The sequence below is a fragment of the Triturus cristatus genome, chromosome 4_1, assembly GCF_964204655.1.
Source record: "Triturus cristatus chromosome 4_1, aTriCri1.1, whole genome shotgun sequence".
Taxonomy (NCBI): Eukaryota; Metazoa; Chordata; class Amphibia; order Caudata; family Salamandridae; genus Triturus; species Triturus cristatus.
This window is the reverse complement of record NC_140585.1, coordinates 1,172,295,784-1,172,322,739: the sequence shown is the minus strand read 5'-3', so window position 1 is coordinate 1,172,322,739 and position 26,956 is coordinate 1,172,295,784. Positions and strand designations below refer to the sequence as shown.

The 26,956-nt window shown below is 42.7% G+C and overlaps 1 protein-coding gene across 1 annotated transcript in view; it reads left to right on the top strand.

Annotated features, from left to right (window-relative positions):
* Positions 1-26,426, top strand: part of LOC146856283 (dehydrogenase/reductase SDR family member 4-like) — a 715,264-nt gene extending 688,838 nt beyond the window's left edge. The window contains exon 10 of the mRNA XM_085654380.1: positions 26,312-26,426. Coding sequence (XP_085510506.1) covers positions 26,312-26,426 — 115 coding nt within the window. The remainder of the gene's footprint in view (positions 1-26,311) is intronic.
* The last annotated feature ends 530 nt before the right edge of the window (positions 26,427-26,956 follow it).

The following is a 26,956-nucleotide window of genomic DNA, read 5'->3' as shown; positions in this document are numbered from 1 at the left end:
CCACAGTAGGTACATGTCTATCCCTCTAGAAGGGTGGGATCATACTCCCACACCAGTTACTGGTGTGGGGCTATGATTCCAAAGCGTTTGACACCAAACACGACATGCCTGACCAGCAGCAGCCCTTTGTACAGGATCAATGACTCATCAAAGGCTATATTCTTTCCAGGAGTATAAAACTATGAAAACCTGGCAGATAAGTGTTCCACAACAGGCTGAATTTTAGACAACCTGTCGTGGTGTGTATGATCCTTAGAGAATGCAGCAGAGTTATTACTGAAATGCATCATACACTGCAGTAACAAAAAACAATCTCTGCTCATTACCAGTGCGAAGCTGGGTGGTACCCAAACCTTCAGACTGTAACCTTACTTTGTACACTATCCCCATTTTAAGCATAAAGCCCAGCAATTTCTTCAACTCCTAAGTTGAAGTAGGAATCCACCAGTGTGCCCTGGAATGCCCAAGAGTGCTTCTAGGCTCCCCCAGAAACTGATCAGCATGCAAATGTGTTTGGTGCACAATTTCCTCAAGCAAATAAGCATCCAGAAAGAGAGGGACATCGTCAATAGCCATAACAAATTCTGGATTGATTTTAAATCTTGAATCTACAGTGAATGGGGGGACTTGGGGTTGCTCTTAATTGGCTGGCTGCTAAGACAGTACTGCAAATTACTCCTCTGAGCTAATCTAGTCTGCTACTGTTCTCCGCTACACAGATTGTGCTTGTGAAGATACATCACACTGGCCGTGACTATAATCCTAACGATCACTGGAAGATGAGTCATAAGATGGAACTCCACCAACTGAAAGATCACTTCCAGATTCTGCTCCATTCTCCTCTCCCTTAGATGCTGTCTCAATATCTGTACCTGCATCAGAGATGTCCTTCATTACTTTAGTTAGGGCCTATTCAACAGTCATCGACCGAGATGCCATCTTGGCTAACTGTCTAAAACGAGTCTAAAACCTTCCTTTTGTAACACTATGGGACCGATTACGAAGCTGTATGGACCCGAGTCCGTCCGGCCTCGTTCTGAAACTGGAACCGAACGACCTCCAGTCATCGGTACCTGCCCAGGAATTAGGATGCGACCGAACCCTGTTCGGTCGCAATCCTATACTTTGCTATGAGAGCATGCATTCCGTATGGAATGCATGCTCTCATAGCAAAGAGCAGGGGTGCAGTTCATCCCTGCACCCCGCAGGCACCTCAAGGTTCCTGCCACCGGGTTCAGGGATCCACAGGGGGACACCAAAGGTGCCCACTATGCACCCATTTGACAGCCTTGCACCCATGGGGTTCTGCTGGGGGCCCCCAAAAACAGTTTCCCAATGCCTTTCTGTATCAGAAAGGCCGGCACAGAAAGGCAGTGGGAAACTTCCATCGTAATCCCTCAGCTAGAAAGAGATTCAGCCAAGGGATTACTGCAGGTTTTCTGAATGGCGGATAGGCTATCCGAGCCTGTCGGAAGCCATTCGGAAAAATTATTCAGATTCCCTTCCGACCGAGCACATCGAAATGGGTCGGTCACAAAGGAATCCAAATGGATCTATTAGGACACGGGCTGGAGGGCTCCAACAAATGGTCGGAGCCGTTCTAGCCCACATCGTAATCGGGCCCAAAGTCTTATGTAGAAGGCAGAAGTATGCAGTGGGTTGATGTGTGTGTGTGATATGTCAATGTGGAAAAGCAAAAAATCAGTTAACTTCTGGATTCTGCGATCCACAGAACTCCTCCAAATAATTTCCTCAAAGACGCTAAGAGAGACATAAAATAACAAAGTATTGCTTCTACTTGCCACATACCCAATACCAAAGCATACTTCAAGCTACAAAGGTTGAGCCCACTCTAGTCACTGTTCATTTGTTTTGCCACTCACATGCAGAGGAGATAATATTAGGTGGGAGATAACTAAAACAAAGCCATAACAGAGTTAGGCTTAGTCAGATAGCTAAACAACCATTTGCAAAACCAAAAGATTTGACATTCACCGCAAATCTTATGGCTTTCTCAATGCTTTTTTTGTTATGACTTTTGCAAACCTTTATTCATGGGGAGGCTGCCAGGCCAGTGACAGCAAAAAACAAATCCCTGAAAGCAAAAATCTGGCTTCCATCTAAAGAAGCACACATTAACATTAGTGTCCCTCTAACTGGAGAGTCCTACTTTGTGTGTGGGCATGTTCCTTGTGAACATTAAAAATGGCATCGTTTACAGTGAAGTTAGCCAACAGTTCTAAATTTAAAATAAATATACACAATTAATTTTACAAAAATCTTTAACAAAATATTTGTCACCATTTTTTGTGTTCAATTAGCATTTTTAATGATCTCATACTTTACCATTTAGAGATCTTTCATTAAGTATGATCGATTATTATAAATTATTTACAAACGTTTTAAATATGTTTTGCCATATAAATAATTGAATCTAATGTAACAATATCTCCTATAGTGTTTTATTTTAAGTCCTAAACTCTATTATTTTCTATTTGAGAGGTTTGCAATACCAGTGGTTGGACATGCTGGACACAGCACAGAATCCTGCTACCTGCATGACACCTAGTAAGCTTAAGAAAAAAGAGACCTTCCCCAACAGAGGAATAACTGCATTTCAACATAGACCGCGCACAGACCCCTACTCTACCTCCCCAAAACATCAAAAACATCATTAAGAAAGATGCTCCACTGAACAAAGACAAAAGATACCTTGCCAAACAGGAGTGCTGACACACTGATGCCCATGCACTCAAGATGGGTGTGAATGTCAAAGACCCAACTTCTGAGTATGTCAAGGATTTCCTGTCAGCAAGCATTACTAGAACAGCATTCCAAGTCATTTTCACCTCTTCGTGGCTTGTTGCAGTGGTGCGTTTTGGCGTGCTACCTTCCTCAAATCATCCAGCCACCTGTGGACTTCAAATACGAGACAAGTAAATTGTCATCCTGAACAACCTATGCCAAGCAGTGGTGACCTTGAAAGATGATGCAAACTATAGTGCCCTGAGAGATTGTATCTGGTTTCCGTCACTTGATCAACTCATTGGGAACACCCTCAATGAGTTCCTCAATTAGCAACTGGTCAGCCACATAGAGAAGCCACCGCCCCGCATATATCAGCAGTTCCTGAGGACATCTGGTGACATGTCAAGTTTCAATGCAACGGTGCTCCCAGGTCTAGCACATACATCATGGTCCTTATGGGCGAGTAAAGAAGATTTGTGATTTAATTCAGCTGGCATCAAGCAGGTCTGAAGCTTTATGACATAATGTTATGACACCATTCGATTTCATTCATGATTCGATCTTACACGTAAGATCATAAATGCACTTAAAATTCCATTACATTAAAACATAATTATATAAAACATAATTCCCAATAATTAAAAGGATTCTCCCACTCAGTTAGTTATATATTCCATTTCATCTGTATGTACATTGTCTACTTAACAGCAATTTAAAACAGTAAATATTAAAAAGATCTTACCTTTGTACTTATTGTAAGTTTTAATAAATACAAATTCAAAAAGACAATGCCTCTACTGATTATGGGCCCACTTGGTGTCATAACATTATGTCATAAAGCATTAAATGCTAAACGTATCTCTCAAGAATCAGTCAGTAAAGGTAAATGGCTATTCACCAATTTAATGATAGGGGAAACTCTGGTATCTTTGTTTATCATAGATGCCCCTACTAATGGTGATGCTTCTTTTTGGTCCCGAATTTCTCAACTACTTATAAGGTATCCCTCAGAGAATTTTATTTTTGCAGGTGAATGTAATCAAGTGACTGATCCCTTTATTGACCTGAACTCTAAGAATTTATTTTACTTCAAATAAAACACATAAAGCTTTTTTTCATACATGCCCTTAGGAATGATGCAACTGAGAAGCAGACAAAAGGATTCGGAAGGGATTTTAAGAAATATAATGCTACGCAACAGAATTTAAAATTATATTGTTTACAGATTGGGACAATGAAATTCTGTCTGTCCTGTTGATAAAAAACACAGAAGAATAAGACGTGGAGATCATTGTGTGGTGATATCATATCACACGGACACAAAGAGAGTTCGGAGTGCTTAAATTACTTCGCTGGGTATCCTATCTTCAGCGGTATCAAATTTAGGCAGAATCTTAGTAGGATACATTTATGATGTGGTGTTTTGAGGAAGAAATATCCCCCCTCATGCAGAGGTGGACTTAATTCATGCATGAAGGCCGACTGACTTTGATCATTTATTTCCCTTCTCTGATATTGCGCCCGCAACATAAAGGTGTCAACTAACTTCCGTCTCGATATGGTCTTGCAGGTAAATGGGTCCTGAAAGAGATGATTCAGGCTGATAGCCGTCAGTTCCATCTATACATACTTTAGCCACCTAATCCTGCTATGTTTTTCTGATTTTAGAATATTGCTTTTAATATTTTGAGTAAGGGGGACTGTGTCCCTACGCCAGATACAAAGCCACAGCAGGTGTTGGGCCAGTTTGATAGTATCCGCGATGTAAGGTAGGGCCAATTCGGTATGAAGAACATAGTTGGAATGAGACTGGGGAAGCCATGTCCCATACGCCTGCCCCATAAGAAGCTGCAGCCTTAGTTTTTGTGTGATAAATCTTTTTCATGGGGATTAAGGGTTTTGCTCCCAGCCTTTTAGAGAATAATGTTAGCGCCATTAAACTCCTCTCCATACCTATTGTTCTTCCTTCAACCAGATTAGACCATGATTGATTTTTATCAAAAAGTATAACTAAGAAGGAAAACGACTCCACCACTTCAATTTGCCCAGAATCCATTAAGAAAGATGGTATTTTGTCGCGTTTCCCTGCCCCTGAAACAATTACAAAGGATTTCGACTGGTTGACCTTTAAATCCAATGAATTCATAAAGGCCACATAGGCCAATATGAGGTGCTGAAGCCCCATCCTGGTTCGGGCCATCAGGACGGCGTCATCAGCATACGCCAAAATTGGTAACCAGTGGTGATTATTGGACACAGGGACATCCAAGGCTGCGCCCACAAGAAGTTTTCCTACTCCGTTAGTATAGATGGAAAAAAGAAACAATGCGAGGATGCAGCCTTGCCTTACCCCTCTTGAGATCTTAAATTGTTGGGTGCACTCATCGTTTTTCCTGTAACGGACAGAAGAGGAGGCATCAGAGTACAGTTGTCAAACAAAATCAACTATAGCCTGATCAATCCCCATCTCCTCCATTATATGCCAGATTCTAGGGTGGGACATGCAGTCAAAGGCTGCGGATAAATCCATAAATGCGAGATAGATTTTCCCACCCTTGGCTCTGTTATATTTGTCCATAATCAATGAGAGGTTCAGGCACTGATCCATTGACCCCTTACTCTCTTGAAAACCATATTGGGACTCCATTAAGATATTCTTACCCTTCACCCATGCCTCCAGTCTCATCAAAAGGAGACGGCCCATAAGTTTGGCTGTCATATCGATCAGCGAGATCGCTCTGTAATTATTAGGGTTACCTTTATCACCCTTTTTGTAGATTGGGACAATTATGCTTGTTTTCCAGAAGCCAGCTATAGCAATTTTATTAAAAACATTAGTCAGTAAGGGGACCCATAAATCCTCGTTCTCATAAAAGAAATTTATGGGAACCCCATCAGGGCCCGGGGCCTTCCTAGTGCACAAGCCTCTAACCCTTACTTCACTAAGTGAGAAAGAAAGTTTGTCCCGTATAGAGGTACTTGGGATAACTGTATATGATGCCGGATAGACATTAAGAGAAAAATTACTTGAAAAATGAGCCACCCAACCCTCCTCTCCTACACTGACATCTAGTGTAGGATCCTTCTGCATCTTAAAATGGGGTCCATTTATTATTGGCCAAAATTCCTTGGAGTTGCCTATCACTGAAGCATGCTCTAGTTTAGCCCAGGTCTCACCCTTCTAATGCCTTCTCCCTATTTTTCCTAACCAGTTTGTATTCCCTGCGTAGTATGGACATTTCGGCTGTGTTTCTAGGTTTATTGCCCAAGGCTATAATAAGAGCTTTCCTCATTTTTGAGCAAGGGGAATCAAACCAGCCCTTATCCTTTTTTATTTTCTCAGTATATTCCTGGTAAGTGCCTTCCTTATATGTTCAAGGAGTGCTGCGAAGGATAATACCAGAGATTGAGGAGGATTAGCAGAGTCCAGGCAGCCATTAATAGTAACATGGGCATTCCTAATTATTTCGGACACCAACTTCAATTTATCAATTTGAGCCCACTTAAGTTGGTATCCATGTGAGGAAATATGAATTTTGTGATCAGTTATGTCCCCTATCGTAGACCCCAACGGCTCCATGTGCATGCTATAAGTACATGTATGTTCCCTCCTACTCCAGTTTTGAAGACGCAAATATATGTGCGTCCACCGTCAACATGTCCTCTTTCAGACCCGCCATGAATGGGTCAGATATTCCATTCCTAAGTATGAAAGGCCATCGACTTTATGTGGTTCACTTTCCACATTTTACAGATTCAGGCGAGTAGGCCCTGAATTCTGTCATCAAGCCTTTTTCTGCCTTCTGCCTCTGAAAGCTCCAGTCCGAGCCAGCATCTGTATCCATGAACTTTGTCCTACTCCCTGCGCGGCTAACGGTGCCTGATCCAGCCAGTTGCCTGCCAAAAACTGTATTTCACCTTCGAGATTATCTCCTTCGCTCCTCATCCGATGCATTCCTGTCTAGTAAGTTTAGGTAAACATTCCTTCAGCTACCGTGCAAAGGGGCCAGGTCTCGCTGTCCTCATGCAAGTAATTCATAGCCCCGTTACCATGGAATATTCCTACCCCCTCGCATCTCATGTAGACACTTAGACGCTTGTACACGCACTAACAGTCAGTATAGTCAGTATAGAATAAGATTCTATCCTAAGAGACCTTTCCTTTTGGATAACACAGTTCTTTAAACATAGGATATTAGATATGATTAGGGATTAGGTTGACATAACCCCAGACTTCTGTCTCCACATGTAGAGCTAAATGTCAAGTCCCCTTCACTCTCTAGTTGCACGTCAAACACACGTCATGCGGCTGCGCACGCATCTCTGCCAAATATTTCTGCTGACATTGCAGGATTCCTCTATGGATCCACCCACTTGTGACATCATGTTTAATGACGTATTTTAGTTACACCCATGTTCACGCCTTCTTTTGGTTACGTATGCATATTTTATCTCTCTTATCAGCTGTTACGCCTCCTGCATCTGTTACACTATAATGTAAATCTTATAAAAGTGATTACCTGTCAATAATGTATGCGCCCTTCCTTCCTGAACTTTCGTGGTGATGGAACAGAAGGCCCACAATTCGAATTGGATTCCTTTGTATAAGAATAAAGCCCTTTAAAACCTCTAATACCACGGATTCTGCCTCTTATATTTACTGAGTTATTCTCGATAGACTTTACCGCATAAAAAATAGTACCGGTAACGAAATATTTACCACATAAATTGGCGCCCGAACAGGGACACTTTCTCATCTCACGCGCCGGCGGTGCGTTGCAGGCCCGGTCTCCTGCCACAGCTGAACGGACAAAAACGCGTACCCGCAGGATTTCCTGTATCTCCCTCCGGCCAAGCGGGGGCAACTGAGGCTGCGATCAACACCCAGACGAGGCGGTGAGAAGTGCGAAGTATCCCGACCAGAGCCTAGCTGAGAGAGCAAGATCCGAGGTATACAGAGTCCCACCAGGTTCCGAAGTTCCGAGTCCAGTCGAGTCGAGTCCAGTCCGGTCCAGTTTCAGTTCCGTTCCGAGGCCTTCCGTTCCGAGCTACCCGGTGAGTACAATTACCGGGGAGGCACTTTACGTGCACATAGTCTGTGCCGGTCAAGACGGGTTTGGGTACACAAATCCGGTCTGCACTGTTTCAGCAGTGTATCTGTACTGTTTAGCAGTATATATAGTATGTCTTGCATATAAATAAGTATTACCTAGTATCAGTATAATGTCAGTAACTAGTTTTCTATTAGTTATCATTGTTCGTAAAACTGTTAAGCGTTAAATGTTTTAAATAAGTTCTATATATTGTGGTGTGAATGATTGTTCATTATTGTGTTTCTTTGTATAAAGTGTGTTCTAGTAATAAGGTCTAAAAATGCCGCTCTTTTCGAAACTAAGACAGATCAAAACTAGAAAAGGGGTACTCGAAGACGCTGTTCCCATTCCACCTAGGGACACTCCAGGATACTTTATGTATCATAAGCATGGTCTAGATGCCGTATTATTTCTTACGCCGCTGACCTAAACAGAGAAGAGGAGGAGCAAGAGTCAGAGCAAGTAGAAACGATAGCTTATGTAGGTAGAGGAAAACACCATAACAATACCAGAGGTTTTAATGATCCGGTACGTCCAATACGTCCAGAATATAATAGACATTTTCCAAATCCTATGTTAAAGACAAAATCCCCTGAACACCTATTCCAAGCCGCTGATAAATTACTCCGAGATCGAAGGGGGTACCACATGCTCGATTCCATGGACGAACAAGAATTAGCCAGGTCAGCAGTACTATGGGCTGACAGTCCCGGCGAATACAATGATGATGTACTTACACACACGTTTCTGAATCTAGACCCATATTAACAGCGCTTAGCTAGTATATACATGATTCAACACCTCCTTATATTATATAAAAGCCAACACTCCGATCCAGGACCCTTACCTGACATATTGACAGAACTACTCACGAATATATGGAGAGGGTCAGGTACTGATTTGATTAAGGAAATTCTAGAATCCCGAAACCAATATTTAAATTTCGTATGCCCAGAACACGTTCCAGTTCCCATTATGGGAAGAAAAATGTATCACATAGATAGACAGAACCCGTTACGCGAAGTACACCCAATTAGAGGTGCCGGTGATAATTTCACACGCGTGTTTGTGTACACACCTATAACTAAATTAGAATTATTAGAAATGAAGAAAGTAGTACCCAGCCATGACAAGGACCCAGCAGGTTTCCACCGTGAGATAAAAGACATGTTACTCATGGGAGAGTATACCTACCCCGACATTATGAAAATATTAAAAGTCCTCTTACCCGCCGGTGTTTATGAAAAACTCAAAGAAAAAGAATGGGAGGTGGGAGACCAAAAGATAGATTGGACAGCATTAGAAAACGAAGAAAAGGCCCGAGCTGCAGGAGCAGGGCTTGGGGAAAAGACTACAGCACTAGCAGGATTACTAATACAGGTACTGCCACGTTTATTAACTACGAAAAAGGAAGACTGGGGTGCAATCTCAGCCTGTAAACAAAAGCCAGATGAAGACACTAGTGATTTCTATTCCCGATTTGAAAAATGTTTTGGTATAAATAGTGGTATAAAAGCCAGTAGTGAGTCATATCCACATCTGTTCGTGACAAAATTAGTTGAAAATTCTCTGCTACAAGTTAAGAATAGAGTATTGAAATTCGAAAGTACCTGGCAAGGTAATACCCCATCACAGATGCTACAGATGTTACAATATCACCACAATAGAATTAGAGAAGAACAAGAACACGAACAAAGACGTATGAAAGATACAAAAATGAAAATGCTTGTTGCACAGTCAGTTCCAGCCGACGGTCATCAAAAGGGTGATTCCGCAGGCCCTGCGAAAGGGGCATGCAACTATTGTAAACAACTAGGTCATTATATACACGATTGTCCAGTCCTGAAACATAATATTGCTACAGGTAGAACTCAGGAGAGACCACGTCCACCTAGACAGGATCAGAATCAACAACAAATACCTCAGCATGCACAACCTAGGTTAGCTCCGCAACAACTAGCTCCGCAACAAGGAGCTCCACAACAGATCGTAGCACCACCGCAAGCGCAGCCTATTGCTGCAACACAAGCAACAACACAACAGATGTATCAGTATGCACAAGCAGATTATCCCGATTATCAGCGATACTCATGAGACAGCCTAGAGAGGGAAGTTGGCTTACCCCTTATTGAGGTTCCTGTAGACCAAGAGGGACCTTATGTACATAGTGAACTATTAGGGGAAGACAGAAAGTTTTTACTTGATACAGGGGCAAGCAGAACGACTATACGACGCAGTGAAGTTCCAGGGGCACCCCTCTCAGGCTTACAAAATATTTCCCTTGGATTCTCAGGAAAACCTATAATTAATGAAGTTACACAGCCTCTTCCACTTACGATTGGTCCATTGACACGTACTACAGATTTATTGCTTACTAAATCATGTCCAGAAAACTTGTTAGGTATAAAAACATTAAAAGCTCTAGGAGCTATAATATGTTGTTCTCCGGAAGGAGTACGACTATATCTACGTGACTTCAAAGGTCACTACGTGTCCAGAGACATGGATCAACGACTGCAGAATTTACCTACACATTTATGGGCACAAGGCCCCACTGATGTTGGTTGCATGAATATTACACCATATCGTGTCACACTAAAAACAGGAATAGTACTACCACGAATACGACAATACAAGTTACCACCCGATGCTGTTGTGGCTTTACTGCAAATAATTGACGAGCTCATTGCACAAGGAGTGGTTGTCGAAACTGACTCCAATGTATGTAATTCTCCGATAATTCCGAATCTTAAAAGAACGGATCCAAACGCTCCACCAGTATATCGATTAGTTATTGATCTGCGCGAATTAAATAAATGTATTGTGCCACAATACCCCGTGGTCCCAGATATCTCTTTATTACTAACAGCTATTGACTCAGAAGCAACGTTTTTCACTGTAATTGATCTCAAGAATGCTTTCTTTAGTGTCCCAATCGATCCGGAAAGTCAATATTTGTTCGGATTCAGTTTAAATGGACGAAGTTTTAAATTCACACGCGCACCTCAAGGATTTACAGAAAGCCCCAGCATCTATAGCCAAGCACTGAAACGAGAACTTGACAGTATCCACATGCCAGTTAACACTGCCTTGCTTCAATATGTCGATGATCTGCTGATCACCGCCCGAAGCGAACTCGAATGTGAAACGGCGTCACTGACGGTTTTGAAATTTCTGGCCGACAAGGGGCACAAGGTGTCCCCTTCTAAGCTGCAATTCTGTGTCCAGCGAGTTGTTTACCTTGGGAACTCGCTGTCCAAGGAGGGAAGGCAGCTTACACCCGACCGCATCCAGTTAATCGCTAACATGCCACCACCCAAGACACAAAAGGAGGTGCGGGCTTTTATAGGCCTCACTTCATACTGTAGGCAGTGGATCCCTCAATATGCATTTCTAGCAAAACCACTCATCCAGTTGACAACACAGGAGACAGCCACATCGACTGTCCTCCCTTGGATTCCAGAACATACACATGCCTTTGAAAGCTCAAAGAAAGCTTTATGTCAAGCACCTGTTTTAGCAACACCATGTTACAGTAAGCCTTTTACACTCTTTGTTACAGAACGCGAAGGTACTGCCTTGTCAGTACTCACTCAAGAACAAGCAGGATCACACAAACCATGTGCTTATTTCTCTAGTACATTGGATCCAGTAGCTCAGGCTCTTCCTGCGTGCCTGAAATCAGTGGCAGCAACAGCTTTAGCAATCAGACAAAGCGATGCCATAGTGTTAGGACATCAATTGACAGTACAAGTACCACATGCAGTAGAGGTTCTTTTGAACCGCACACAGACACAACACTTGACTACAGCGAGACTCACCGGTTACGAACTGACATTATTTCAGCCACATATAGAAATCAGACGTTGTAATACATTAAACCCTGCCACACTGTTACCAGTGGGCGGAACAGATCCATTGGCACATGATTGTGTCGAAGTCATTACTATCACGACGAAACCCAGACAAGACTTGACAGATATCCCTTTGTCAGATCCAGACTTGACATTGTATGTAGATGGGTCATGTATGAGAACAAGTACAGGAGAGTTAGTGGCCGCTTACGCAGTCACAACAGACACTGAAGTCATTGAAACAAATCGTATTAACATTTTGTCAGCTCAAGCAGCAGAGCTCATCGCTCTGACACAAGCCTGTATTCAAGCCAAAAATAAGAAAGTCAACATATACACAGATTCACGTTATGCATTCGGAGTCGTCCATGACTTCGGCGTGCTGTGGCGAGAGAGAGGTTATTTAACTTCTCACGGTGCCCACATCCAGCACGGACCCCTCATTCAAACCCTATTAGACGCGATTCATCTACCTACTGCAATATCGATTATGAAATACAAAGCCCATACAAAAGTTACCGATATCACTTCTCAGGGTAATGACCTAGCTGACAGAACAGCTAAACAGACTGCTCAGAATCGGACTCACACAACTGACATGACAAAGACAATAGTTCCGACACCAACACATTGCATGACAGTTAAGGATCCCGCCCTTGATGTAATTGACATACAGACACATGCTACACCAGAAGAAATAAAGAAATGGACTGAATTAGGAGGGATCCAAACAGATTAGGGATGGATGACAAAGGAAAAATCTATATGGTTTCTTCCCGACTCTATGGTCCAAGTCATCATTAACACAATACATAGTCCAGCGCACCTAGGAGAAAAAGCTATGCTAGACAGCATTCAACACATTTGGTTCAACAAACACTTGCGAGCAGCAGCTAAACAAAAAGTTCGTACCTGTATGATATGTTGTCAGTTTAATCCAGGTAAAAGCATCCCCGTAGAGCAGGGTGGATTTCAACCTCCCGATCATGCTTTTGAAGTCCTCCAGATGGATTATATCCAGATGGAACGATGTCGAGGATTCAAATATGTTCTCGTAGTTGTTTGTGCTCTTTCCCGTTGGACAGAAGCATACCCGGTTTCAGATTACACTGCCCCGACTACTGCCAAACAGTTAGTTCGAGAATTCTTCCCACGATACGGTTTACCACGTGTTGTCTACTCAGATAACGGTCAGCCGTTCTCATCCGAACTAATGAAACACGTTTCCCTTCTATTAGGCTATCAATGGAAATTTCACTGTGTCCGACATCCCGAGGCAGCAGGTCTCGTAGAACGCCATAATCAAACTTTGAAAATTAGATTGTCCAAAATATGTAGAGAAAAAGGAGTCGATTGGATAGTAGCCTTACCAGTTGCGCTCTTTTACATGAGAATGGTAGCACATTCTCGAACAGGGCTATCCCCGTATGAGGTGATCTTCGGTAGACCACCAAATATGTGGGGGACGCCTATACCTCGCAAAATCACTGACGTTGACTGTAATATGCTGACAGATTATCTGGCTTCCTTGATGTCTGCACTACAATCTTGTCGTTCACAGGTATCCGCAGCTTTTCCCGATAATACTGAGGTGAAGCCCCATGACGTGGTTCCTGGTGACCTGGTGCTGGTCAGGAACTTTGACCGGAAGACCCAACTGGATCCTAGGTCACCGAAGTTGGTTCTACTCACCACAAGGACAGCCGTGAAAATCGAGGGAAGAAAAGGGTGGTTGCACTCGAGTCATATCAAGAAATTTTATGGACTACCATCCAGTATAAATACTGAACCCTGTATTCCCTCACAAACAGACTCAAAGCTCCCCTTGGTTGAGCAATCGAACTCAGACATTTATAAACTAAAATTGAGGTCCAGTAAGTCAGACAATTTGATTGTTTAAGTCCTCTCCAAGGTGAATCGGTTGAATTTGTCTCTGACATGTATCCTCTAGACCGGAATAGAGAAAGAAATCAGCGAATGCAGCTGAAAAAGCATGCGTATTGTAAATCACTTCGTAGTCACTGCACAGTAACATTATTAATTTTGTTTTTTCTAAGTCTTCTGATTATTTTTTCCAGCATACTACTGCATATGTATTACCCTATTCTTAAACATGCTTACAATATAACTGCAGAACATTCTTTTAGCGAATTTCCTCCGCATGAGTTGTCCTATAGATTTGCGCTGCGCAACAACACATTCATTAGTATGTTACATCATTCCCATCAGACCAACAATGCCACAAATTGTTGGATATGTGGCCGACTCCCTCCCTATCAAAACTATAAGGGAGTTTTGCCCCTCTTTCCATATCCGTTCACACACAATGGCTCCTGTGGAGCATGGTTTAGTTTGATTAATTCCCTAGATTCAAATTCCGCAGTTTATCAAGACAACTGGGTATGGGGAAACCTGAACCTAGTTCTGCTTAAAGTCTGCTACCCTAACAAGGAGGGACTTCCCAAAAGAACAGGAACTGATCTAGAAAATGAAGTATATGGATTAGGTAATTTTACACTTAACCTCATGATCCTGAACGTTGAATCTGAAGCTACACCAATCTTGCCCACCATGTCAGTATTCCCAGTGAAAGGGGAATTATGTATAAGAAAGAATGGTTCCATACACATGGGCCACAGTAAATGCACCACTGTAATAAAATTCAGTGATCAAGGCAAGTCTACATTTAGAGCCTCCCATCATTCCTACTTCATATGTGGCCAGACCGCATATATATGTCTACCTCTAGATTGGGATGGTACTTGTTACATAGCATTCCTTCTGCCACCTGTTTTCCTAGCCCCGCCTGATTATCACAGAAATACCCATTTAGTACACAATAGATCTCCCAATTGTCGATTACACCGAAACAGCGTGGGAAAAATACACAGATTTCAATAAAGGTTTCTTTCCATATATAGGTACAGTCACTAATAGTAAGCTGATACGTAGATTAACCAGAACCCTTGAAGCAGTAGTGAACGAAACTATTTCCGCCTTAGGCAATTTAACAGAAGAACAGCCTGCTATGCGGATTGTTGTGCTTCAAAATCGTCTTGTCCTTGACGTCATCCTGGCCGATAGGGGCGGAGCTTGTAGGGTCATCGGATCAAGTTGTTGCATTTTCATACCAGAAAATTCGCCGTCAGTATATAAAGCCATAACCCGCCTTCATAAGATTGTAAGCCAGATACACCAGAGTCCAGGCACCTGGACTTGGTCCGGTTGGTTCTGGGGCGTGTTGTCAGCCTGGGGATGGAGAATTCTATCCTTCCTAGGTATTGGCTTTCTCATACTATTCAGTTGCTGCTTATGTCTACAATGTGGGCCAGCGATTTGTGGTCTGTGTGCCACATCGTGTATCCCACCTCCAAGTTTTCATTCAAGACCCCGGAAGAAGAAAGAAGAACAAATGATGCTATATGAACAGATCGATGGATTGATGAAGATCGATATCTCCTGAGGGTCCGTAGGGGACAAGGAGGGAATGAGGAAATATGAATTTTGTGATCAGTTATGTCCCCTATCGTAGACCCCAACGGCTCCATGTGCATGCTATAAGTACATGTATGTTCCCTCCTACTCCAGTTTTGAAGACGCAAATATATGTGCGTCCACCGTCAACATGTCCTCTTTCAGACCCGCCATGAATGGGTCAGATATTCCATTCCTAAGTATGAAAGGCCATCGACTTTATGTGGTTCACTTTCCACATTTTACAGATTCAGGCGAGTAGGCCCTGAATTCTGTCATCAAGCCTTTTTCTGCCTTCTGCCTCTGAAAGCTCCAGTCCGAGCCAGCATCTGTATCCATGAACTTTGTCCTACTCCCTGCGTGGCTAACGGTGCCTGATCCAGCCAGTTGCCTGCCAAAAACTGTATTTCACCTTCGAGATTATCTCCTTCGCTCCTCATCCGATGCATTCCTGTCTAGTAAGTTTAGGTAAACATTCCTTCAGCTACCGTGCAAAGGGGCCAGGTCTCGCTGTCCTCATGCAAGTAATTCATAGCCCCGTTACCATGGAATATTCCTACCCCCTCGCATCTCATGTAGACACTTAGACGCTTGTACACGCACTAACAGTCAGTATAGTCAGTATAGAATAAGATTCTATCCTAAGAGACCTTTCCTTTTGGATAACACAGTTCTTTAAACATAGGATATTAGATATGATTAGGGATTAGGTTGACATAACCCCAGACTTCAGTCTCCACATGTAGAGCTAAATGTCAAGTCCCCTTCACTCTCTAGTTGCACGTCAAACACACGTCATGCGGCTGCGCACGCATCTCTGCCAAATATTTCTGCTGACATTGCAGGATTCCTCTATGGATCCACCCACTTGTGACATCATGTTTAATGACGTATTTTAGTTACACCCATGTTCACGCCTTCTTTTGGTTACGTATGCATATTTTATCTCTCTTATCAGCTGTTACGCCTCCTGCATCTGTTACACTATAATGTAAATCTTATAAAAGTGATTACCTGTCAATAATGTATGCGCCCTTCCTTCCTGAACTTTCGTGGTGATGGAACAGAAGGCCCACAATTCGAATTGGATTCCTTTGTATAAGAATAAAGCCCTTTAAAACCTCTAATACCACGGATTCTGCCTCTTATATTTACTGAGTTATTCTCGATAGACTTTACCGCATAAAAAATAGTACCGGTAACGAAATATTTACCACACATGTCTTCTGGCTAATAATGGCTGGCCTATTTTCTGGTAGGTTATCACAACCCTGGACGCCAGGAGTATCTCACAGAGGAAGATAGATGACATTTATTTTACTGCAGCTGACATTTAAGGGGTTTGTGATCAGTATATAATCTATGGTTGATTCCTGGTTATCTCAACGGAATGTTGTTAACAAAGCATCAGAGGAGGTGGACAAGCTGGTAACCTTTAGCATATTTCTTAATGAAAGTGTCTTATTGGGGCTATTTCCACAATTTGTATGAGAGAAGTGTTGGACAGAATTACCCATCAGGTCCTCCAATGCCGCAAACCCAATCTAGGTTATGCCTACAAGGATGGACATTGAAATCTCCCATCCATATGATATTTAGAGCAACCTTTTGCTTAATAGAGTAGATAGCCTTATCAATAGCATGATTCAAATCCTCCAGAACTGAATGCATATTTGGGCCAAAGTTTTTATAATAATAATTGATTAAAAGCCAAATGTTTTGGTTAGCCAACTCAAGGCTGAGACAATTAAAATATGGGCTATATCTTTCTAGCATCTTAACTTTCAGTGTCAATGTGTTGGGGATCAGAGTTATTAATCCCCCCTTGGCTATTCCAGTAGATGACAGAATAGCCCTTGTCTGATACGAGAAGTAGCCATTTAAAAAGATATCTTCCATTGCCCATGTCTCCTGTAAACAGGAAATTTCTTGGTCCTGCCAAAATTTGAGCCAATGGACATAACCCAGTTTATTTAATATACCGGCCACGTTCCACAATGCTATTCTTAATACATTTGATCTCCTCTTCTTGTCCTCACTGGGTGTGGTAGTGGCTTTAATGTCAGCCACAAAAACGTCAGTGGACGTAGGGGGCCGCCGCTCCTGCAGGGTGATGGATAGTCAATCACACAGCTCTAAATCTTAAAGAGGGTCATCAGTGAAAGAGGCCTATAGAAGTACTCTAAGTATAGTGCAGTGATCTTAAATGTTATAAGTTGGAATATAGCAGGTCTCCAACAAAGGCTCCTCGACCCTGGGTGGGTCAATTTCATTCAGAGCCAAGATATAATTATGCTACAGGAGACGTGGGCAACGGTTAATTTACATGCTAATGGGTTTCAGTGCCATAATATTCTTGCCGCAAAATCTAGAATGGGCCGTCCTTCCGGAGGCTTATCCATTTGGATTAACATCTCTGCTGGAGGCTCTTCCAGGGTCATACCGACAAATAATCAGAACTTCCTGGCTATATTATTTAAATACACATTTTAGGAACCTTTTTAATTTTATCACCACCCTGGAGGCTAGGGACGATTTTAATGACACCTCTGGCCTTGTATTGGGTGGTGATTTTAATGCTAAATTAAATGGTGATTGCCCAACTTTTAAGGATTGTAATTCAGGTCTGGGGTGCCAAAGGGGTGTGGAAGTAACTATTTTTTTGAGTACACATAATTTGGAGAATGTTATGGACCGCTTTCCCACTGTCCCCCTAGTGCCAACATTCAGAGGTAGAGATTGTTCTTCAATAATTGATTACATTTTTATATCCCCTGGCCTGACAGACCGCATCAGTGATGCCAAGGTAATTCCAATGTCCCAAGGGCACCATAATCCTATCAAGATCAGTTTAAAGATTATCCATCGACCGGTCTACAATAAGGAATGCGGCGCTAGGAATCTTTCCTTAAGCTCAAACAACCTCAGATTAAAATGGAGGGGTGTTAATGTGATGACGACTGTACAGACCTTGGTCAGAGATAACTTTCCTCTATTCCTCTCATGTTTGTCCGATTTAAGGCCTAACCCTGGGGCTGTAGACGATTTTGTCAAGATCTGCTCAGCCCTTCGTGCACAGCTCATGATTCCTTTGCGCGCCATGACGGATGACCAGGGATGGTTTGATCATGAGTGTTCCCTGGCCAACCGCGAATTGCGACTAGTCTTATCTGTTAGTCCGAGGAATCTGACTGATGTAAAAAACGCTAGGTCACGATATAAATTGGCCACTAGGAGAAGGAAGGAGGAGATTCTCGAGGAGCGCTGGGAGGTGCTAGTACAAACTGCTGCCCGTGGCAGGGGAAATATTTTTTGGGCCGCGGTCAAAGACCTGCGTTGCGCGGGCCAGGTCGCGACCCCAATAGATTGTACCATCTCTGGAGCTGCATGGGTGGACCACTTTTCTAAGATCTACGCGGTTCCACCTTCTGCGGCGGCCATCCCAATATTTAACAGCCCCCCACGGGCTGATATATTACTATCTGAGGTAACGGAGGCCATCGCACAGAGCGCGGGGAATAAAGCCCCTGGCCCAGATGGCCCCCCAATTGACATTATTAAGACCCACCCTGATTTATGGGCCCACTCTTATTGAATGTTTTTAAGAATTTTAATTTTACCTCTTTACCACCTCCAACCTGGTCATCTAGTATTATAGTGCCTATTTTTAAGAAGGGTGACCGTTCCCAACCATCATGCTATAGGCCTATCTCCCTTATTGACAATACTCTAAAGATTCTAGGGAGAGTACTGTATAATAAAATCCTGTTATGGGCCGAGGACAACCAAATTTTAGAGAGTTGTCAGTTGGGTTTCCGCAATAAAGTGGGAACTGCGGAGCAATGCCTTAATCTGAACCTTATTTTGGGCAAGTACACCGTAGCACGTAATTGCCCAATTTATTTGGCCTTCATGGATTTATCTACCGCTTTTGACCTTGTCAATAGGTCATTACTCTGGAAGGCCTTATTGGATTACGGCCTGGACGAATCGCTGGTACATTTTTTGGCCTATTTGCATAGGGATTTGAAGGCCTGTGTCAGGATTGGCACTGGGGGTGAGGTTTCTGAGCCTGTTACAGTCAATAGAGGGGTCAGACAGGGATGTGTCCTAGCCCCCCTTTTATTTATAATATACATTAACGGCCTACACAAATATCTGGTCTCTCTAACCGGTGATGTCCCGTTTATAAAAGATAACCATCTCCCCGCACTGCTATATGCAGACGACGCGGTCCTTATGGGACGCACCCCAAATGCACTACGCATATTGGTGAATGGCTTTGTTGCACACATGGACTCCCTAGATCTGAAGACCAACTTAAAAAAATCTTTTGTAATGTCTTGCGGCCCGAAGAGGCATCATATTGGCAGCATAGTAGTGGGGGCAGAAAGACTGGGGTCAACTGGCAGTTTCCCGCATTTGGGAGTGGTCTTTGCTGCGAACAACTCCTGGAGTGGGCATATTGCCCACGCCAGGAGTAAGTTCTCAAAGTCCATTAATTCAATTTTGAGCCTCCCCCGTCCAAAACTGACCGGGGCATTGCCTGCTATCCTAAAAATATACAAAACTCAATGCGTCCCGGTTGCTACTTATGGCGCTGAGGTTTGGGGTACTGCCAGTTGCTCAGAGATAACCACCGAGGAACATAGATTTTGTAGGAAACTTCTCTGTGTTCCCATTACTTCCCCACATTTTATATGCCATAGGGAAATGGGTTTGCATTTTATAGGGGATTTTATTCGTGCCCGTCCAGCCCTTTTTTGGCTGTCGATCTGGAAAAATCCCGCCGCCAAACTGACTAGGGACATCATTGAGGATTGTCTCCGCTGCGACAGGGGCATGACCATTCCCTGGTTATCAGGGGTGCATAGCATTCTTCGGAGCGTGAACTTCGAAGATATTTTTCTGAAACCCTCCACTACTAAGCACCCCACTAAATGTGAACTTAAAAAAGCACTTTATACGTTATTTGATGTCGAAAAGGTAGCAAGGGAGTCCTTGAAACCTAGCGTTTCTGGTTACTTAGCCTGTAATTTTATAATATATCCCACACCCAGATATTTAACCCTTCCGTTGAGTCATTGGGAGCGAGGCCTTATATTTCGCCTTAGGGCAGGCACCATTAAACATGCACTTAGCTTTCCTTTATGGAATTTTAATGACCAATGTGTTGAGCCATGCCCCTGTGACTCCCAGAGTAGGCAAACAACTCTACATTTTTTATTCTTTTGTAAATTCTATATGAAGTATATTAAATGGTTTTTAACTCCGTATTTTAACAAATCAAAACCAATTAGCCTGGAACTTGCATTTTCAATGAATTTGTCCCTGGACGATGATGAACTTGTCTTTCGTGTGAGCTCTTTTTTAAAAACTGCGGTTCATGCCCGGTCTACAATGTCTTAAAGTTTAGATGGACTATTCCCCATGTGTAAACAGTATTTTATCTTATTGCATGATTTTATAATTGTTTTTTTTTTTTTTGTACTTTTATGGATTGCCAATGATCCGAATAAAGTTTTCATTGATTGATTGATTGATAGTGCAGTGATCTGTTTCCCAATAGGTGGAACTCTACGTAAGTGATCTAGAAGAAGTCTTGGAGCACAGGAGTTATTAAAATTTATTACAACACAGTCACCCTTCGTCACTTTCGAGGACAAACCCAACAACCCTACCCTTCTAGCCATGATTATTTGGTTGGCTAGACGGGTCCCCCATTGCTTGTTTCAGCTGTGTGATGGTTCAACCATTAGTTGAATTGTTGATTCAACTTGACCCTCCCTCAGAGTTGGGACACTGCTCAGAACCATCACAAGAGGCGATGCTGCCGGAGGAAGATGAAGACAATGATGTTCATTAGGTGTCTGCCTCTCTCTATTAATCTGTTGCCTCGGGACATCCACATTCCCACCACTCCCGTGGGAGCTAACTGAGGGTTAATTGGGGGTCTAATTCTGATATTAGTAACTGGTAAATAGGATGTGTTTATAGGACTCCCAGAGGTTCCTTGTTGTTCACCTTGTTTCACAGTGGGGCTTTGGGTGTAAGGGGGAACACAGGAGTTAGTTAGACCCAGATTCTGGTACTGCTGAGAAGCAGGGTCTCCCAGACTGTCAGTTGTTGTTAAGACAGACCCCACCGACTGAGTGGACAACCCCACTACCTCATTTAGCTGAGTTCTATTTGGGGGGAATATGATTCGATTTGCAAGAGGCCTCCATAGATGTCAACCTTTCTTCAATTTGAGATTATTAAAACAGAAGGGGATTTAAGAACACAGTAACCAAAGTCTCTATCCTCTTTAAAAAATCATCATCAGTTACCAATGTGGGCTTCATGACACTGTCATTAGTCTTTGATGATACGATTTCCCTGGTTCAGAGTCGCCTTTCCCAGTAGGTTTCCCGGGGCGAGTCCCTTTCAAAGGTTTTTGCTTCTGGGCTCCGCCTCCCCTTCTTCTTTTAACTGGGGGTTCGCTACTGCTGTTCTCTAGCTGGAATGTCACTCTCCGGCCCCGTGTCACTATGTTGCGAATAGATGAGATATTAGGAAGAGAGGATGAACACAAATTATTAGCCTGGTGAGGGGAAGGTATAGGTTGTGGGGAGATGAGGGGGACTGCGTCCGTGGTGTGAGTACCAAGAGAGGAACGTTTTTGTGTAATAAGCGAGTCCAAAGAAAGCCTTCTCCCCGTTAGCTCAATTTCGTTTATTAGAACGGTCTCTGGCCACATTAGAAAGGCATCAAGGGTCCCAACAAATCCACCCCCCTGCCTTTCGGTGTATCCCTTCCATTTCCTCATTTTAATTGAGAGTACTGTTCAGGCTCTCCCCCAGACAAATAGATGCAAATAAAGAAAGTGGGGAGAAAAAATAGTACCTACTAAAGGATCCTCAGCACACCTGAGTCCAGATGTTAGAGGGTGGGCCTAGCCCAGCCTCTTCCGGGCTCCGACAGGCGTGGATGGGGCGGCCCTTGGCCCAAGATTTGCCTTGATGCGCCCCACGCGTAGGTGTTTTTATACAGGCTCCAGCACAGAGGAGGGTGGGAAATGTAGTCATCATGTTTAGTATAGAGAGCTTGAACTCTTAAATAGGACAAAAAGGGTTATTTGAAGTGTGTACTGGAAGTGTCCATCCTTTCTGGGCAATGCTAGTGGAGGAAACTTTTTAGCCTGACTGGATCCTCCTAAGTGATAGTATTATTATTGAAAGTAACTTTGAACAAACAGATGAAATAAATCAAACCGTGCTCCAATAGAGACCGTAGAGCTAGTCTCATGGCAAGGAATTATTTGCATCTGTCCACCGTGGACTTTGCATAGTCTTGTGAGAAGAAGAGTTGGTTACCAGATGATGAAATTCGTTTTCCGGACCTGACTGCTGATAATACCTGGAGAAGATCAGTATATTCAAGAAAGTACAGTATAACTCCTCTTGGTTTCCTCGTGCTAGAAGACACTGACTGTGGAGGGCCCAATCTATGAGCACGTTAAATGTTAAGAATAGTTCCCTCAGGTAGATTTAGCAGTGTCGGAAGGAACGATTTGAAGTAAGTGATAGGGTCAGATCCTTCCGAGCCTTCCGATAAGCCATATATGCGGAGATTGTTCCGCCTATTACTATTCCTGTTTTCAAGATTTTGAATCTGCTTCTGCGAGGATGTGACTTGGGATTGAAGAGCCTCAACTTTAACACAGGATGAACCTAGAGATTCCACGCTATGTTCAACCTTGGTAATTCTTTCTTCCATCTTTGCCCATCCATCTGTTAGGACTTGTAGTTTGGAATTTGTCTCTTCTACAAATGGGTGCAAAGCACAAATCTCCTCTAAAAGAAGATCCTGGAGACTGACGAGGTTTGCCTTTGGTGGAGAAGGAGGATCTTTTTTCAATTGTTTAGTTGATGCTTTGTTAACTGTAGAAGAAGTATTAATATTAGATGAAAAAACACTTTTAGGTGGTGGATTCAAAGAGTCATCCATTTGAGCAAGATGGGCACGGATGTTCGAACGAACAGTAAATGAGCGAGTTGTGGGAACCAACAGTGGTCTTACTTTCTTCAGTTTGCCCATGCAAGCGGGTGGTCAGTCCCAATACTCAGGAAAATGATTTGGTAAAAGTCTGTGTATTCCTTCAAAGTGTTGAATAAATGAGCAGTCTTGTTAAAATTTGGTGGTCGTATTTCGCCGCAACCTCAATTGGAAGTGTGCCATTTAGAAAGCGTAAAGTGATATACTGATATACTTCAGCTCAGGAATATAGAATAGGAATTCCAGAAAATATTCACATATGTTTATGCAAATTGTAATCAATTGTTTCCTCAACTGCAAGGTTATTAGCAGCATCAACAAATGAGGATCACTGGGTCAGGTACGACTGCAAAAGGCCATCAAAACCACTTAATTGATATGTTGCTCACATTAAGGCTGCATATAAAAGTTCTGTAGATTCCCTCATGGTAACCATAAAACGACCAATCTCACTATAATTGGTTGTTGTGCATCACCTCAAATGGGAGTATGCAGACCAGAGAGCGAAGTACAATACACCAACGTCTTCCAGGTCAGTACTGCATAGCAGAAGGTTGAAATGAAATTCATATGTATACCGCATGAAATGGAGGGGATTATTACCTCAGCAACAAAATGGCCGCTAGGCCCAGGAAGTGAGGAACACTAAATCAATTTTTGAAAGCATATCCTTGGAATTATTCAGTAGCTACATTTTTTTACTCAGGTTACCCATGAAAAAACCCTGTCGGTTATAAAAGTCACTGAAGAGAAAACCTCGCGGGGAAAGCAGCTCCTCTCAACCTGCGTACGCCTCCAAAATGGGGAACGTCATGCCATTCATGAGAGGATTAAGAAAATGGATGGAAGGGAGCGCCTCATGCACAATAAAAAGCGTTCCTCCGTCTACCTTTGAGGTTCGGACAACCGCAGGTCCATTCTTAGCAGTTCCTTGACACGGAACACACCGCAAAGTCCCTCAGCTTCCGTGCTGTCCCCAAGCGAGTCACTGAAAAGCCGCCATATTTATTAGGCACTAGCCACGCCCCACCCAATGTGGGTAAAAGTTATTAAGGGCACAAAAGTTGGATTTTAACCTTAGCTATACAGGCCTTACTGCTCCTCGGCATATGTATATCTAAATAGAGAACCAATAGAATAAGATACTGAGCGAAGAAAAATAGGAAAGGAGATAGAAAGAAAAACTATTTACAGACAAAGAGAGAAAGGGAGAAATTGTAGAGACAGAGAGAGAAAACCAAGTGTGCAATCTATCATAGTTAATGCTCTCATAATGACCAAAAACCTAAGGTGAGAGGCCTAGAACAGACTACACCTCTGCTATGTGAAATACAAACAGTTAGTTGACATGTAACTTCGGTAGTATCACTGTTATTGACTTTCTGCCTTGATTTGAGGCTGTCTCCAAAAAGTAATGGAAAGCCTGGAATTACACCTCTTTTACCATGCATGGGACGTGGACCATAAATAACTTTCTTTATTACTATGCTATCTATGCTTTCCACATACCCGGCTTTTGAAAAGTGCTTACCTTGTTCTCAGGATGAGGAACCAGTGGTCATAAACACATAATTAATACATTATGTCACCTAGCAACTGTAGTGTGAACAACTGACTCTAGTGCCACATTGGATATTTGGCTTAAGAGGTGTGTGGTTGTAGTACGGCCTGTTTGGGAAGAGGTGGGGGAGGTGCTATGGTCCTGCTCCTGCTGGTATGAATAGAAACGATTATACAGATATGTTAAAGGGGCAGTGTGTCTCGTGCAGCATTTGTTCTTTGTGTCTAGATAAAAATATAGTCGCAAGATGAGTATGTGATCCCAGGATATGTAAATCAATAACACACTGAAGGGTTCTAAGTGTGCCACAGAAGCAGAAATGGCGTAACCCGAGGAAACCAACGTTGCCCCTTTTATTTCTGTGCTCCTGGAGTAATTTTTTCCTATTCTAGCTCTGACTGACACACATTAAGCTAGTCTGTGGGCTCCAACCTGAAGCAGTGGGGGACCTTCCCAAGTGACACTAAAGTAATCATGTGTGTGAAGTCGGCTCCGTATCAGGAGAAGTACAATTTACCAGTTAGGGTGAAATTAAGGGATTGAACAATGTATATGAATATCGGTAATCCTCTGGTAAGAATCTAGTTAGATCACAGCAGATAAGAGGAATATGGAGGCAGGGTGCAAGGTTCTAGGAAAAGTTAAGGGATAAGGACAAGGCAGGGCTCTGGCCTTGTGCTTTTCTACTCAGCACTAACAGGCCCAAAGAGGGAAGCCGCCACTGAAAGACACCAGTCACCTATCTGCCCTTTACCTAGACAACTGAACAAAACAGAGAGCTAAAGAAACAATTCAGAAGATTATGAAGACTGACTTGTGATGAAACATTCGCTGCCAGTTTGTGCCTATTCTGTTCTAAACAAAGATAAAATGCAGTGGAGCAACAATTCAGTTACACAGAAAAAACACTAGACACGAGTTATCGTTTGTGTCTTAGTCCCACACCTGCTCAATTTTAGGGTAACAATGGGACAGAGGTCAAAAGCTGAGATGGTCCTGGGGTTTGGTAGCTCAACATCCTTTTGGGTCCCTTTCATGATTTAGGTCTTTGTTTGTGTGGCAGATGTCTCATTGCATCCTCTTCCCTTTTAGTATTCTCTCCTTTTCCTCTCCTACTCCTTTTCTTTCCTTCTTCATTCTACCCCTCGCTGAGGTATTTTATTTACTATGCGATACATATTCTGTTATACACGACTTAACTGAGCCATATGATGATTTTTTCATCTGTTCCATCCTCCTTGGGATTATAATTAATACTCGATGAATTTGTAGATCTGTTATTGGGCTTAATATATACCTGATCTTTTTTTATATTATGACCTTTTACCTTTTTCATCACAATCCAGATAGTGCTTGTCTACATCAATGTATAATTTTTATGTATTGCTATTGATTTGAAACTGTATTCCTTTTAATTAAATACAATACAATATTACAAAAAAAGCTGAGAGGCTACCTCTTCTGTACTGTCACACTGCTTGATTAAATGAAATACACTGATGTGTCAAACATTTCCAGAACATTGATATTTTCATTTTTCTCAGGATAGCTGAGCCGGCAGAATGCGCTGGGATAGTATCATTTCTCTGTTCTACGGATGCTTCATTCATCAGTGGAGAGAATATTGTGGTTGCTGGAGGAGGCTTATCCAGGCTCTGAGTGTGAACAGTTTGCCAAACTGATGATGCATGGCTCAGCAAATAATTCCGCATGTTCAATTAATTTCTAATGCACTTCTCTTTGTATATTCTTTATTTAAAGTATTCACTCTATTACTTTACCGGGCTATTACAATATGCTGCACAATGGTGTGCAGATTGCCACAATGTAGAAAAGGCACTATTAGTGGACCGCAGCATGGGAACAGACCTACCAAGGTATCTGATGATGGCCACGCAGGTCCCTAGGGAATGCCCATATGCAATCCGACAAGTGAAGATGGTCTAGGAGCAAACTGTTACCTGGGCTATTCGTAGGGCACCATACACTTATTTATTCCCATTACATTGGCTACAGGGGTTTCTCCAAATACAATCAGGGATGGACATCTCAAAATGATACGAAGGAGGATCCATAACAGCTGGGGATCTATACATATATGGGACATTTTTTACATACAATAAAGCAATGTAGTGGTTCCAAGTCCCTAAAGGCCACTTCCTACAATACACCAAAATATCGTACACAGT